This window comes from Colobus angolensis, unplaced genomic scaffold (genome assembly GCF_000951035.1).
Source record: "Colobus angolensis palliatus isolate OR3802 unplaced genomic scaffold, Cang.pa_1.0 Scaffold42, whole genome shotgun sequence".
Classification (NCBI taxonomy): Eukaryota; Metazoa; Chordata; class Mammalia; order Primates; family Cercopithecidae; genus Colobus; species Colobus angolensis.
Window position 1 is genome coordinate 3106555 of NW_012117599.1, and position 15881 is coordinate 3122435.

At 37.6% G+C, this 15881-nt stretch overlaps 1 protein-coding gene across 3 annotated transcripts in view; it reads right to left on the bottom strand.

Moving 5' to 3' along the window:
- The window catches only part of TSGA10 (testis specific, 10), a 174466-nt gene that overhangs the window by 71034 nt on the left and 87551 nt on the right, over positions 1-15881 (bottom strand). For all 3 annotated transcript variants that reach the window (XM_011956551.1, XM_011956552.1, XM_011956553.1), the window contains one exon: positions 12474-12659. In XM_011956551.1, the coding sequence (XP_011811941.1) occupies positions 12474-12659 (186 nt within the window). The remainder of the gene's footprint in view (positions 1-12473; positions 12660-15881) is intronic.

Sequence of the window (15881 nt, forward strand, 5' to 3'; positions counted from 1 at the left end):
GTGCAGTGGCTCATGCCTGTAATCCCAGCACTTTGGGAGGCCAAGGCAGGTGGATCGCTTGAGCTGAGGAGTTCAAGACCAGCCTGGGCAACATGCCCATCTCTACCAAAAATACAAAAATTAGCTGAGCATAGTGGCGTGCACTTGTAGTCCCAGCTGCTTGGGAGGCTGAGGTAGGGGAATGGTTTGTGCCTGAGAGATGGAGATTGCAGGGAGCCTCGATGGTGCCACAGCACTCCAGCCTGGGGGACAGAACCAGACCTTGTCTCAAAGATTAAATAAATAAATAGTGTATTCCTGATAGTTAAGATTTTTTTTTAAAAAAACTCACATCAAAAAAAAAGCTCAAGACCAGATGGCTTCATGGGTGAATTCTACTAAGCATTTAAAGAATTACCACCTATCCTCAAATTCTTCCAAAAAATTGAAAAGAGGGGAAGACATCCAAATTCATTTTTAGAGGTCAGTATTATCATGATACCAGAGCAAGACAATGTTTTCTACACATTTTCTACAAGGAAATTACATGTCAATATTCTTGCTAAATACAGATTCAAAAATTTGCAAAACACAATACTAGCAAACAAAATTGGATAACAAGTTAAGAGGACCATATACTATAATCAAGTAGGATTTATCCCTGAGATGCAAGGATAGTTCAACATATACACATCAATCCATGTGAAAGGCCACATTAACACAATGAAGGATAAAAATCAAATGATAATCTCAACACATGTAGAAAATGCATTCAACAAACTTCAACATCCTTTCATAATAAACATAAAAAACTCTAAAGAAACCAGGTAAAGAAGGTATGTACCTCAACACAATAAAGAATATATATGACAAGGCCACAGTTAACATCATACTCAGTGGTGAAAAGCTCCAACAAAAAAAGGTTAGAACTAATAAATTCACTAAATTTTAGGATACAAAATCAACAACATATAAAGATCAGTAATGTTTCTACACACTGGCAGAATTGAAATCAATAAAATCAATAAAACAATCCCATTTATAATAGCATAAAAAAAATCTGTTCACTGAAAACTATAAAACGTTGATAAAAGAAATTGAAGACACAAATAAATGGAAAGATATTTCAAGTTTATAGATCAGAAGAATTGATATTGTTAATGTTCATACTACCCAAAGCAATCTACAGATTCAATGCAATCCCTATCAAAATTCCAAGAGCATTTTTACAGAAGTAGAAAAAAAGTCCTAAAATTCATATGGAACCACAATACACCCTTTAGACAACGCAAGCTTGAGCAAAAAGAACAAAGGTGGCGGCATCACACTACCTGATTTCAAAATATACTACAAAACAATAGTAATCAAAACAGAATGGTAATGCCATAAAAAGCAGACATAGAGACCAATGGAACAGAATAGAGAGCTGAGAAATAAATCCATTCATTTACAGTCAATTGACCTTTGACAAAGGTGCCAAGAACATGCAGTGGAGAAAGGACGATCTCTGCAAATGATACTGAGAACACTGCCTGTGGAGAAGAATGAGATTGGACCTTTATTTCACCATATACAAAATCAACTCATAATGGATTAAAGACTTAAATGTAAGACCTGAAACGGTAAAAGTGCTAGAAGAAAATGGAGAGGAAATGCTTCTTGACATTGACCAGCATAGTGACTGTTTTGGATATAACTCCAAAAGCATAGGCTTCAAAAGAGAAAATAGAGAAATGGGGCTGGATCAAAGTAAAAAGCTTCTGCACAACAAAGAAAAGTGTGAAGAGAAAATCTACAAAACGGGAAGAAAATTTGTAAACCATACGACTGATAAGGGCTTAATATTCAAAATATACAAGGAACTCAGTAGGAAGAAAACAAATAACCCAATTTAAAAACGGGCAAAGAGCCTGAATAGACATTTCTCAAAAGAAGTCATACAATTGGCCAACAGGTATGTGAAAAAACACTCGACATTGGTAGTCATTAGGGCAACATTGCTGATTATTAGAGAAATGCAAAGAAAATCACCTCACACCTATTGGAATGGCTACTACAAGAAAGATGAAAGACAAATGTTGGTGAGGATATGGAGAAAAGGAACCCCTTGTACACCACTGATGGGAATGTAAATTAGTTTAGCCATTATGGGACACAGCACAAAAGTGTCTTTAAAAATTAAAAACAGAACTGCTATATAACCCAGCAATCCCACTTCTGGCTATACATCCAAAGGAAATGAAGTCAGTATGTCAAAGAGATATCTGCGTTCCCATGTGCACTGCATTATTTACAATAGCCAAGATATGGAATCAACCTAAGTGTCCATCAGTGGCTGAATGGATAGCAAACTTGTGGTATATAGATACACAATGAAATACTATTCAGCCTTAAAAATACAGAAATCCTGCCATTTGTGACCACACGGATGACCCTAGAGGTTCATTATGCTAAGTGAGATAAGCCGGGCACAGTAAGACAAACACTGATCTCACTTACACATGGAATGTAAAGCAGGTGAACTCATAGAAGCAGAGAGTAGAATGGTGGTTACCTGGAGCTGATAGGGCAGGATGAGGTGAGAGAAAGTTTCGGTTAGACAGAAAGAATAAGTTTCGGGGACAATAGTTAATAACAATGTACCGTATGTTTGAAAATTACTAAGAGGATAGATCTTAAATGTTCTCACCACAAAAAAAAAAAAAAAAATGGCAAGCATATGAGGTGCTGGATATGTTAATTAGTTTGATTTAATCATTTCACAATGTATACATATATTAAAATATCACATTGTACACTGTAAATAAATACAACTTTTTATTTGGTAGATTATACCTTAATAAAACTGGTGGGGGAATAAAGCCAGGCAGAGTTCCTACTGCCAGAAAGAGAGAGAGAGAGAGAAAGAAATTAATGAAACAACCAGGCAGAGTAGCTCACACCTGTAATCCCAACACTTTGGAAGGCTGAGGTGGGAAGATCACTTGAGCCCAGGAGGTCAAGGCTGCAGTGAGCTGTGATTGCACCACTGCATTCCAGCCTGGGCAACAGAGCAAGACACTGTATCCAATTAACAAAAAAAAAAGAAAGAAAGGAAGGAAGGAAGGAAGGAAAGAAAGAAAGAAAGAAAGAAAAGAAAAGAAAAAAGAAATTACTGAAATAAAATAACAATAGTCGGCCAGGTGCGGTGGATCATGCCTGTAATCCCAGCACTTTGGGAGGCCAAGGAGGGCGAATTACGAGGTCAGGAGATCAAGACCATCCTGGCTAATATGGTGAAACCTCGTCTCTACTAAAAATACAAAAAAATTAGCCAGGCATGGTGGTGGGCGCCTGTATTCCCAGCTACTCAGAGGCTGAGGCAGGAGAATGGTGCGAACCTGGGAGGCGGAGCTTGCAGTGAGCCGAGATCACACCACTGCACTCCAGCCTGGGTGACAGAGCAAGACTTTGTCTCAAAAAAAAAAGGAAATAACAATAGTCAACACAACCAAGTAACCAAGTTAGTTTCTAAAAAGATCAACTAAATTGACAAGTCTGTAGCTAGATTGATCTAGAAAAAAAGATGCAATTAATAGAATCAGAAACGAAATAATGTAGTAATGCAATCCTCACACACTGCATTAGTAGTAATGTGACCTTACTGAAGTAAAAAAGATTATAAAAATATACTATAAACAACTGTATGCCAATAAATTAAATATCTTGGATGAAATGAACAAATTCCTAGAAAGCACAAACTAGCAAAACTGTCTCATGAAAAGTAGACTATCTGTATAGATCTATAACAACAAAGAAATTGATTAGTAAATTTAACACTGCCCATAAAGAAGTAATTTTAAAACTCCCCATAAAACTTCTCTATCAGATGGCTTTACTGGTAAATTTTACCAAACGTTAAAAGAATCAGTGCCAATTCCATACACATTCTTTTGAAAAACGGAAGAGGAGGAAACATTTTTTAACTCATTCTATGAGGCCAGTCCCACTCTGATATTAAAAACAGACAACACATTACAAGAAATGAAAATTACAGACACTCCTAGAAATACAAAATATCCTTCACAAAAAAACTAGAAAGCCAAATCTAGCAACACAAAAAATAATTATATACCATGACCAAGTGAAATTTATCTAAAAATGCAAAGTTCACTTAGCATATGAAAGTCAATTAATATAATACACCATATCTATAAAATAAACTATATGATCATCTCAATAGATATAGAAAAAGCATTTGACAAAATCCAACACCCTTTTTGATAAATACACTCTCCAAAGTAGGAATAGAAGGAAATTTCTTCAATATCGTAAAGGGTATCTATAAAAAACTAACAGCTAACATCATACTTGATGGCAAAAGATGAAATGCTTTCCCCCTAAAATCAGGAACAAGGATGCCCTTTCTGGCCCCTTCTATTCAACAGTGTACTAGAAGTTCTAGTCAGGGTAATTAGGCAAGAAAACAAAATAAAAGGCATCCAGATTGGAAAGGAAAAAGTAAAAACTATCTCTATTCACAGATGACATGATCTTAGATAGAGAAAATCCTCCAACACAGGCGACAGATATAGAAAATCCTAAGGCATTCACTAAAAACTTTTAGACTTAATAAATAAGTTCAGCAAGGTTGCAGGATACAAGATCAATATACAAAAATCATTGTATTTTTATACACTTGCAATGGAGAATCTGAAAATAAAAATAAAACAATTCCATTTACAGATGCATTCAAAATAATAAAATACTTAAGAATAAAATTAACACAATGAGACCTAACTTATACTCTGAAAACAACAAAATATTGTTGAAAGAAATTAAAGATCTAATAAATGAAACCACACCTCATGGTCATGGATCAGAAGACTTAATATTATTAAGATAGCTCTATTCCCCAAATTGATCTACCAGCTCAGCATGGTCTCTATCAGAATCACAGGTGGTTTCCTTGTAGAAATTGACAAGCTGAAACTAAAATTTATATGAATATTCAAAAGACTCAGAATAGCCAAAGAATCTTGAAAAAATGAAAACAAAGCAGGAGGACTTTCACTTTTCTGTTTCAAAACCTACTACAAAGCAATAGTAATTATGCCAGTGTGGTACTGACATAAGGATAGACATATAGAGCAATGAAATAGAATTAAGAGTCTAGAAGAAGCCCATGTGTCTATGATCTATTGATTTTTGATAGAGGCGCCAAGACCATTCAAACTCGGGAGTGGGGCGGGGTGGTGCGGGGAGAAATAGTCTTTTCAACAAATGTTACTAAGATAACTGGATAGACACATGCAAAAGAATGAATTTGGACGCTTACTTCACACCATGTGAAAAAAAAGCGAACTAAAAATGCATCAAAGACCGAAATGGAGGGTTTGGTGGTGATAAAAGCTACAGTGATTCTTTTCGAAGTGATGAAAATGTTCTAAAATTGATTGTGGTGATCACTGCACAACCCTACGAACATCTAAACACTATTAAATTACATACTTTAAGTGGATAAACTATATGGCATGTTAATTATTCTCAATAAAGCTATCACAAAAATAGCAATACAAAAATATGTAGAATACAGCTAAAGCACTGTGGAGGGGAAAATACATACCTTAAATGTTTGGAAAAGAAGAACGGGCTAAAACCAATGACCTAAGCACCTACATTAAAATAGGAAGAGAAAATTAAACACATTATTTAGAAGGAAAGAAATAATAAAGAGAAGAAATCAATGAAATAGAAAACTAGTTCATTAATAGAGAAAAATCAGTGAAATTAATACTCCTTCTTTGGAAAGATAAACATAAATGATCAACTTCTGGCTAGACTGACGAAGAGAATAGAGAAATGCTACAAATTACCAATAACAGGAATGCAAAAAGGAATGTAACTACAAAGTAAGAATAAATTTGCCTACAAATTTGACAACTTAGATGAGATATGCAAATCCTAGCAAAACACAAATTACCAAAATGACTTAAGAAATCAGAAATCCTCTTGGGCGAGGTGGCTTATACCTGTAACTCCCAGCACTTTGGGAGCCTGAGGCGGGCAAATCATGAGGTCAGGAGTTCGAGACCAGCATGGCCAACATGGTGAAACCCTGCCTCTACTAAAAATACAAAAAAATTGCTGGGCATAGTGGCGGGCGCCTATAATCCCAGCTACTCGGGAGGCTGAGGCAGGAGAGTTGCTTGAACCCAGGAGATGGAGGTTGCAGTGAGCTGAGATCACACCAGTGCACTCTAGCCTGGGTGACAGAGTGAGACCCCATCTCAAAAAACCAAAAAATATATATATGCAATCTAATAATGTATTTTTGAAAATACATCATGACTTTGCACCACGAGTGCAGCCTGGGTGACAGAGCTAGAACCTGTCTCAACAAAAAACAAAACCACCATGACCTACTATCCAGGAATATATTTTTTAAAGCAATGTATTAACCAGTTTAACAAACTAAAAAATAAAAGTGATATGACCATCTCAATAGCTTTAGAAAAAGCATCTGATAAAATTTTATACCCATTCATGATACAAACTCTAAGTAAACTTAGGCCAGGCATGATGGCTCATGCCTGTAATCCCAGAACTTTGGGAGGCCAACGTGGGCAGATCACCTGAGGTCAGAGTTTGAGACCAGCCTGATCAACATGTCGAAACCCCGTCTCTATTCAAAATACAAAAAAAAATTAGCCATGCACAGTGGAGGGTGCCTGTAATCCCAGCTACTCAGGAGGCTGAGGCAGGAGAATTACCTGAACCTGGGAGGCAGAGGTTGCAGTGAGCCAAGATTGTGCCACTGCATTCCAGCCTGGGCGACAGAGCAAGACTCAGTCTTGGTGGAAACACATACACACATACACACACCCCACACAGACACAACTTTAAGGAAACTTGTAAGAAAAGGGAATGTTTTCAACTTGACAAAATGCTTCTACAAGCCTGGCCAACATGGTGAAACCCTGTTTCTACAAAAAATGCAAAAATTAGCTAGGCATGGTGGCACACCCCTGTATTCCCACCTACCGGGAGGCTGAGGTGGGAGAATCCCTTGATTCCAGGAGGCAGAGGCTGTAGTGAGCAGAGATCATGCCACTGCACTCCAGCTTGGGCGACAGAGCGAGACTCCATATCAAAAAAAGTAAAAAAAAAGCTTCTACAAAAAACCTGCAGCTAATATCATATTCAAAGATGAAACACTGAGTCCCTTACGGCTACATATGAGGCAAAAAAATATCCACTCTCACCACTTTTATTCAATCCTGATGTTTGAAGTACTAGGCAGAAGAAAAGGGCATTCTGAGAAGAGTAAAAGAGAAGCAGTAAAACTATCTTTATATATTTAGGTCATAATTGCATATGTAGAAAATCCTTTTAAAATCTACAAAAACCTACTAGGACTAAAACATTGAATTTAAGCAATGTTACAGAATAAAAGGTCACAAAATTCTATTCTACTTTTGTGTATAGGCTATCAAAACCTGGAACATAAAATTCAAGAATAAAATACCATTTTTACAATGGCATTGTAAAAACTCATGAGATACTCTGTAAGAGCCATAACAAAAACTCATGAGATAATATGGGATACATTTAACAAAATATATTTAATACCTGTACACTGAAAAGTACAAAACATTGTTCAGAGAAATAAAAGACCTACCTAAATAAATAAATGAGTGGATACACAATGTTTATGGATTGGAAGACTCAATACTGTTAAAATCTCAACTCTTCCCAGACTGATCTGTATATTCAAAATAATGCTAATCAAACCCCAAGTAGGGTTTTTTCCTGTAGAAAATGATACGATCATTCTAAATTTATGTGGAAACGCAGAGGAACCATAGTAGCCAAACATTTGGGGAAAAGAACATATTTGGAGGACTTAACTAACTCATTTCAAGATCTACCATAAAGATATATTAATCAAGTCACTGGGTTACTGGCTAAGGATAGATGTATACCCAGAAGACAGTACAGAAACAGATCCACACGTATATGATCATTTGATTTTTGTTAAATTTTGTAGATAATTCAATGATGAAATAAGTCTTTTCAATAAGTGGTGCTGGATAACTTCATATCTGTATGGGAAAAAATGAACCTTGACCCTTCCCTTACATCACACACAAGTATTAATTCAATTGTAGCACAGATCTAAATATGAAATCTAAAAACATAAAATTTCTAAAAGAAAGTCTATGTACCTTGGTGCATGCAAAGATTTATCAGGATATAGAAGTACAAAGTATAAAAAGAAAATTGGTAAACTGGACTTCATCAAAAATGTAAAACTTCTGTTCTTAGAATGATTTTATTAAGAAAACAGAAAGGCAAACCAATGACTGGGAGAAAATATCCAAAATCTAAAATGTTCAAAAAATAACTACAACTTAATAACAAGAAGATAAACATGCCAATAAAAAGATGGGCAATAGATTTGAACAGCTACTTCACAAAAGAAGATAAATTCACGACTGATAAGCATGTGAAAAGCTGTTCAACATCATTTGTCATGAGGAAAAGGCAAACTAAAATATTAATGTGACAATCTTATTCATCTATTAACAATACCAAGTGTGGGAGAAGAAGATTTAGAGCAACGCGAACCATCACACAGTGCAAGCGGGAGTGTAAAGTGATGCAACCACTTTGATTTCTTGTTTGTTTTTTGTCTCCATCTCCTCCAGCATTTATCCTTTGTGTTACAAATAATACAATTATACTTTTAGTTATTTTTAAATGTACAATAAATTACTATTGACTATAGTCACCCTGTTGTACTACCAAATACTAGATATTATTTATTCAATTTGTCAGGTTTTTACAAAGTTAAGCATACTTACCATATAATCCAGCAATTCCACTCCTAGTTATTTATCCAAGAAAAATGAAAACTTACATGCGCACACAGACTTGAACACAATGTTCACAGAAATTATATTCCTCATGGCCAAAAACTAGACACAACCTGTTATGGACAAAACTGTGTCCCCTCCAAATCCATACGTTGCACCTAATCCCCCAGGGTGACTCTCTTTGGAGACAGGGCCTTTAAAGAGGTAATTAAGGGTAAATAAATGGGGTTATAAGGACAGGATCCTAACCCAACATGACTGCTGTCCTTATAAAAATAGGCAGAGACACCAAGGATGTGCACGCACAGAAGAAAGGCCACGCGAGAACGTAGCAATAAGGCAGACATTTGCAGACCAAGGAGCGGGGCTCCAGAAGAAACCAAACCTTCCGGCACTGTTATCTTAGACTTCCAGTCTCCAGAACTGTGAGAAAACCATTCAGAGAGAAATAAACAAATCCACAATTACAGAAGAAGATCTTAACATGTCTTTCAGTAATTGAGAGATCAAGAATACAAATACAGTAAGGATTTATGAGATTTGACTGACACTATTAACAAGCCTAATCTAATATGGAAATATATATAACACATATATATGCATCCACCAAGAAGTGAGCACAGATGCTTTTCAAGGTCATGTAGAATATTATCAAATATTGATAACATAATCTGCCACTAAGCAATTCCTAGCAGATAGCAAAGAATTATCACAAGCCATTTTATCTGATCACAATATTAGAAACATTAGACAATAAGATATTAGACACAAGAAAGTAAAAATAGACGAATAACCTCAAGTCCCCTGTACATTGGAAAGTTTTTTAAAACTTCAGGCCAAGTATGGTAGCTCATGCCTCCAATCCCAGCACTTTGGGGGGTTGAGGTGGGAGGATCACTTGAGGCCAGGAGATCAAGACCAACCTGGGCAATACAGTAAGACTCCATTGCTACAAAAAAAATTAAAAATTAGCTGGGTGTGGTGGCTCACACTTGTAGTGTTAGCCATTTGGAGGCTGAGACAGGTGGATCATTTGTGCCTAGGGGCTGGAAGCTGCGGTGAGCTATGATTATACCACTGCACTCCAGCCTGGGAACAGAGTGAGACTCTGTCTCAAACAAACAAACTTTAGTAATTAAAAATAAGTCATAATGAAACTAGATGATATTAAACAGCAAATGGCAATGAAAGCATTACCTCAAAACTTGTGGGCTGCAGGTGTCTGCACCCAAAAAAATACAGAGAAATTTCCAGTCTTCGATGCACACAAAAGAAGATATAAAATCATGAAATATGATACATTGATTCTAAAATTCATTTGAGACGGTTTAATAAGGACCAAGTACAGTCAAAATAATTTGAGGGAACATTAATGCTCCCAGATATCAAGACTCAATATAAAATTATAGTAGCTACAAGAGTGTATTATTGACAAGGGGATAAACAGACCAATGGAGCAGAATGTATGGGAACTTTTTTTTATGACAAAGTAGACTTGACATATTTCAGAGAAGAAAGGATAATGGATACCTGTTCACAAAGATAAAAATTATATGTCTACTTCAAACTACACAAAATCAATCTCAAATAGGTTCAAGTCCTAAAGGTAAATGTCAAAATTTCACATACTTTCAAACATTTACAAGAACTTTTTTGTTGTTTTTTTGAGACGGAGTCTCGCTCTGTTGCTCAGGCTGGAGTGAGTGGGGCGATCTCAGCTCACTGCAAGCTCCTCTGCCTCCCGGTTTCCCGCCATTCTCCTGCCTCAGTCTCCTGAGTAGCTGGGACTACAGGCGCCCGCCACCTCGCCCGGCTAATTTTTTGCATTTTTAGTAGAGATGGAGTTTCACCGTGTTAGCCAGGATGGTCTCCATCTCCTGACCTCATGATCCGCCCACCTCAGCCTCTCAAAGTGTTGGGATTACAGGCGTGAGCTACTGCACCTGGCCTAGAAGAACTTTTAAATGAAAATATAGGAAAGTATCTCTCTGGCCTCGGGACTGTATAGGATTTCTTAAAGAAGACATAAAATTATAAACTATATAGGAAAAGATTGATAATAATTCTGAGTATATCAGAACTTAACATGCCTGTTTATATTGCTAGGGAGGTGAAAAGACAAACCACAGACAAGGACAAGATAATTGTAATATCTTTAAAAGGATTATTATCAAGAATATATAGAGAATTCTGTTAAAAATCAATATGAAGGCAGAGCGTGGTGGCTCATGCCTGTGATCCCAGCCCTTTGGGAGGCCGAGGTGGGCAGATCACGAGGTCAAGAAATCGAGACCATCCTGGCCAACATGGTGAACCCCCATCTTTACTAAACATACAAAAAAAAAAAAAAAAACCTAGCTGGGCAGGGGGATGCACGCCTGTAATCCCAGCTACTCGAGAGGCTGAGGCAGGAGAATCACTTGAACCCGGGAGGCGGAGCTTGCAGTGAGCCGAGATCCCACCGGATCCAGCCCTGTTACAGAGCGAGGCCTCATCTCAAAAAAAAAAAAAAATCAATCAATCAATATGAAAAAGATAAGTTACCCAAAAAAGCTACCCAGCAGAAAAATGGACAAAGTTTATCAAAATTTCATTCCAGAGAAATTCAAGAAAACGTTCATAGAGGAAGAATCCTAAATGGCTAAGAAACATGAAAAGGTCTTCAATTTTACTTGTAATCAAGGAAGCACAAGACAAAAAGTATGGAAAAAAATTGTCTGACAATATCAAGTATTGATTCGTATTTGAGAAAATAACTCATGATTTCTAATGGCAGAATGACACTTTAGAGAGAGATTTGACAAAAACTTAGAGAAGAGTTGAAATTGCACATATCTTGGATCTATTCCAGGCATATGGCTTTTTAAAATTCACTTCCAGGCATAAATACAAGGAAATATGTAGTCAAGGAGAAATGTAAAAGGTTTCTTGCAGTGTTTTATCACAGAAAAAAGTGAAAAAAAAATTAAATTTCCGTCAATATGGGAATGAATTTTAAAAGGGAAATATTTATACAATGAATATATGCAACTGTTTGAGTAAAACAGTACACTATATATATCAAAATGGATGTGTCAAAATTATAATATTGAGCAAAGAGGGCAAGTTGCAATTGAATATCTCCAACTATGTGTGTTATCACTTAAATAAAAACCAAAACCTACAAAACAACATTATACATTATTTGTGGGTGTACGATTGTAGAAAAAGTATAAACATATGCAAAGGAGTTAGACAAACTGATAGGAAAGTTATGCACACCAGCAATTAGGGAGGTAGGAGGGAAAAGGATGAGAGAAGTTTTATCTGTAATGTTTTATTTCTTTAAACAAGAAGACATTTGAAGCAAATACGGCAAAATGTTACATGTGGGAGCTGGGGATATGTTTATCTGTTTTGTTACCTTTTTTGCACTTTTTTTTGTATGTTTGAAATAGTTTCTAATTTTAACAAATGCTAATGATTGTTCTGGATGTAGGGTAGTTAAGAGATTGTAGAAGAATCAAAGTATAAGGAGAATGGTTAACATTCTTATATTGATTAGTGTTTGTTCATACATTTATTTCATGGAAGGCCAAACAAAACTCTTTTAAATATAATGCAGGATGTATTATAAGCATATTTTTCCAAACTTACTTGCTCAACCTCTCTGTTGAGGGAATCTACTTTTTCTTTTAATCTGTTACCCTCTGCCTCGGCAGTGATAAGTTCCAGTTTGAGGGTATTGTTATCTGCCTCTGATTGACGGGCTTTACTTTCCCAGTTTTCAGCATCTTCATTGGCTTTTCGAAGTTGTTCCATCATTTGCCGGTTCTCAGACTCCTGGAAAGCAAACTTTAGCTATTACTTTAAAACATTTAAAATGTTCAACATATGATAAAATTAAACATTATTTTCCAAGTCATTGGGAATTCACTTGCCATGAGAAGCATTTATACTAGAACCCTGAGGAAATGCATCTATACTCTCAGTTTAGAAAACAGGTCATCCTGTAATTAACAAAGACAGTGCAATCAGGATCTGCCCTGGCTCCTGAGTGACACTCAGTGAACACTAGTAAATAGTAAATTTAAGTCAGTTACTCTTTTCTTCAAGACCTGAATGAATTTGTTTGTTTGTTTGTTTGTTTTTGAGACGGAGTCTTGCTCTGTCGCCCAGGCTGGAGTACAGTGGCTGGATCTCGGCTCACTACAAGCTCCGCCTCCCGGGTTTACGCCTCAGCCTCCCGAGTAGCTGGGACTACAGGCGCCCGCCATCTCGCCTGGCTAGTTTTTGTATTTTTTAGTAGAGACGGGGTTTCACCGTGTAGCTCAGGATGGTCTCGATCTCCTGACCTCGTGATCCGCCCGTCTCGGCCTCCCAAAGTGCTGGGATTACAGGCTTGAGCCACCGCGCCCGGCTGAATTTGTTCTTATATTTCCTTTTGTTTAAAGTCCTCCACAGCCTGCTTTTCCCATATGTCTGCTTACTGACTACTTGCTGGTCTGGTTTCTGAGTCTCTGACCTTTCGTATTGGTGTATTCCCTTGTTCCTGACCAATTTACTGGGCTGTGCTGGCTACAGAGCTTGTGAGTACTTGCATATTTTAAGTGTCAACTTCTGATAATTTCCTGTCTGGTGCCTGCCTTTTATTCATAGCCCCAGCCTCAATTGTCTTGATCATGAACTGTTCTATGATTAGCTTTTACCTGCTAGTCTAGTAACTTTCCCTGCCAGTCTAGTAACTTTCCTGAAATTGCTCAGAAGTAAACTATCAAACCTATGCCAATAAACACTAGTTGTAAATATGCATTCATGTATAAATTGAGCATACAATAAGAACCAGAGTTTTTAAACTTTCAAAATTCTATAATGAGCAGAGTACCTGAAGTAGGGTCTGATTTCTAGTAGGGAAATAAGGAGGCCAGGCGCGGTGGCTCAAGCCTGTAATCCCAGCACTTTGGGAGGCCGAGACGGGTGGATCACGAGGTCAGGAGATCGAGACCATCCTGAGCTACACGGTGAAACCCCGTCTCTACTAAAAAATACAAAAACTAGCCAGGCGAGATGGCGGGCGCCTGTAGTCCCAGCTACTCGGGAGGCTGAGGCAGGAGAATGGTGTAAACCCGGGAGGCGGAGCTTGCAGTGAGCCAAGATCGCGCCACTGCACTCCAGTCTGGGCGACAGAGCTAGACTCCATCTCCAAAAAAAAAGGAAATAAGGAGGGGAAGAAATTCAGCTCCACAAACAATATAATTGACCAAGTAATCATTATTAGGCTATTTTTAAAAACATTTTATTATGGTTTGGTGAATTCATTCTAAAAAATGAGTTGCCATTTTGGTAATTGATTATTTAAAAGATTGCTTTCTCTCCTGTTAATAAATATTGCACGTCCCTATCAGAAATCCCGGGCTAAATAAAATGACCAAATTGCAATAAATTATGTCTCACTAATACTCCTTTCAAATCAGATAAGCGTCTCTCGATTATGATTACTGGTGGAAATTCAGCTAATATTGCCACCTTGTGGCCTCTAACGTGAAAGATCTTTGCCAAGTCTGTGTCAGTCAACAAAATACGAAACTACCTTATTGGCTTTCAAGATTCAGATACTCCGAATGTGTCAGTAGGAACCTGATACGTGTTTTCCATGATTGTACTAACAATAATAGTTGTGTACACAGTATGTACTTGGAGGGTGCTTGTACAATGTACTTAAACGAATTTTATTCACATCGATTTTTACCCTCTTTTTGTGCAGTACTTACTGTCTATGTCATTCACTTAAAACTGCCTTGCAGCTTTGTGTTGTTAGGTGTGGATGTAAAGCCTCCCCAATAACATCTTGTATTTCTCTAAAATAGGAACCATTTTTATATTAAATTTAGTTCTGTGACCAGGTAGTACATTGCTCAAAGTGAAAAGGGATTCCACAGAATGTCTCTCCTGTCCTCCAACCACCCAGTGCTCCCTTCTTCTTGGCAAGCAGAAAGCATATTTTACCCTTTTCCATATCCTCCCATAGAGGCCAGAGAAGTGTTGAGCCTGAGAGGAAACACTATAAAGAAAATGAAACTGTTCTTTGGGATTCTCTATTTCCTGCTTTCAGGATCTCTTTACTTCAATATGGTGCCTCCCCTGTATCCACAGCTCCCCCTGGCCACCCACAAGTCTCACTGCAACACTCCATAGGCCTCAGGGGGAATCCTTTGCATTTCTTGCCTAAATTATGGTTACAACCTCTTCTAACTGCTCTCTCCACTTCTAATTTTGTTACCCTTCTGGTTTATTCTTGACATTTCCAAAATAAACTTCCTAAAAGGTAATCCTTTTTCTTTTTATTTTTTTGAGACGGAGTCTCGCTCTGTCGCCCAGGTTGGAGTGCAGTGGCCGGATCTCAGCTCACTGCAAGCTCCGCCTTCCGGGTTTACGCCATTCTCCTGCCTCAGCCTCCCAAGTAGCTGGGACTACAGGCGCCCGCCACCTCGCCCGGCTAATTTTTTGCATTTTTAGTAGAGATGGAGTTTCACCGTGTTAGCCAGGATGGTCTCCATCTCCTGACCTCATGATCCGCCCACCTCAGCCTCTCAAAGTGTTGGGATTACAGGCGTGAGCTACTGCACCTGGCCTAGAAGAACTTTTAAATGAAAATATAGGAAAGTATCTCTCTGGCCTCGGGACTGTATAGGATTTCTTAAAGAAGACATAAAATTATAAACTATATAGGAAAAGATTGATAATAATTCTGAGTATATCAGAACTTAACATGCCTGTTTATATTGCTAGGGAGGTGAAAAGACAAACCACAGACAAGGACAAGATAATTGTAATATCTTTAAAAGGATTATTATCAAGAATATATAGAGAATTCTGTTAAAAATCAATATGAAGGCAGAGCGTGGTGGCTCATGCCTGTGATCCCAGCCCTTTGGGAGGCCGAGGTGGGCAGATCACGAGGTCAAGAAATCGAGACCATCCTGGCCAACATGGTGAACCCCCATCTTTACTAAACATACAAAAAAAAAAAAAAAAACCTAGCTGGGCAGGGGGATGCACGCCTGT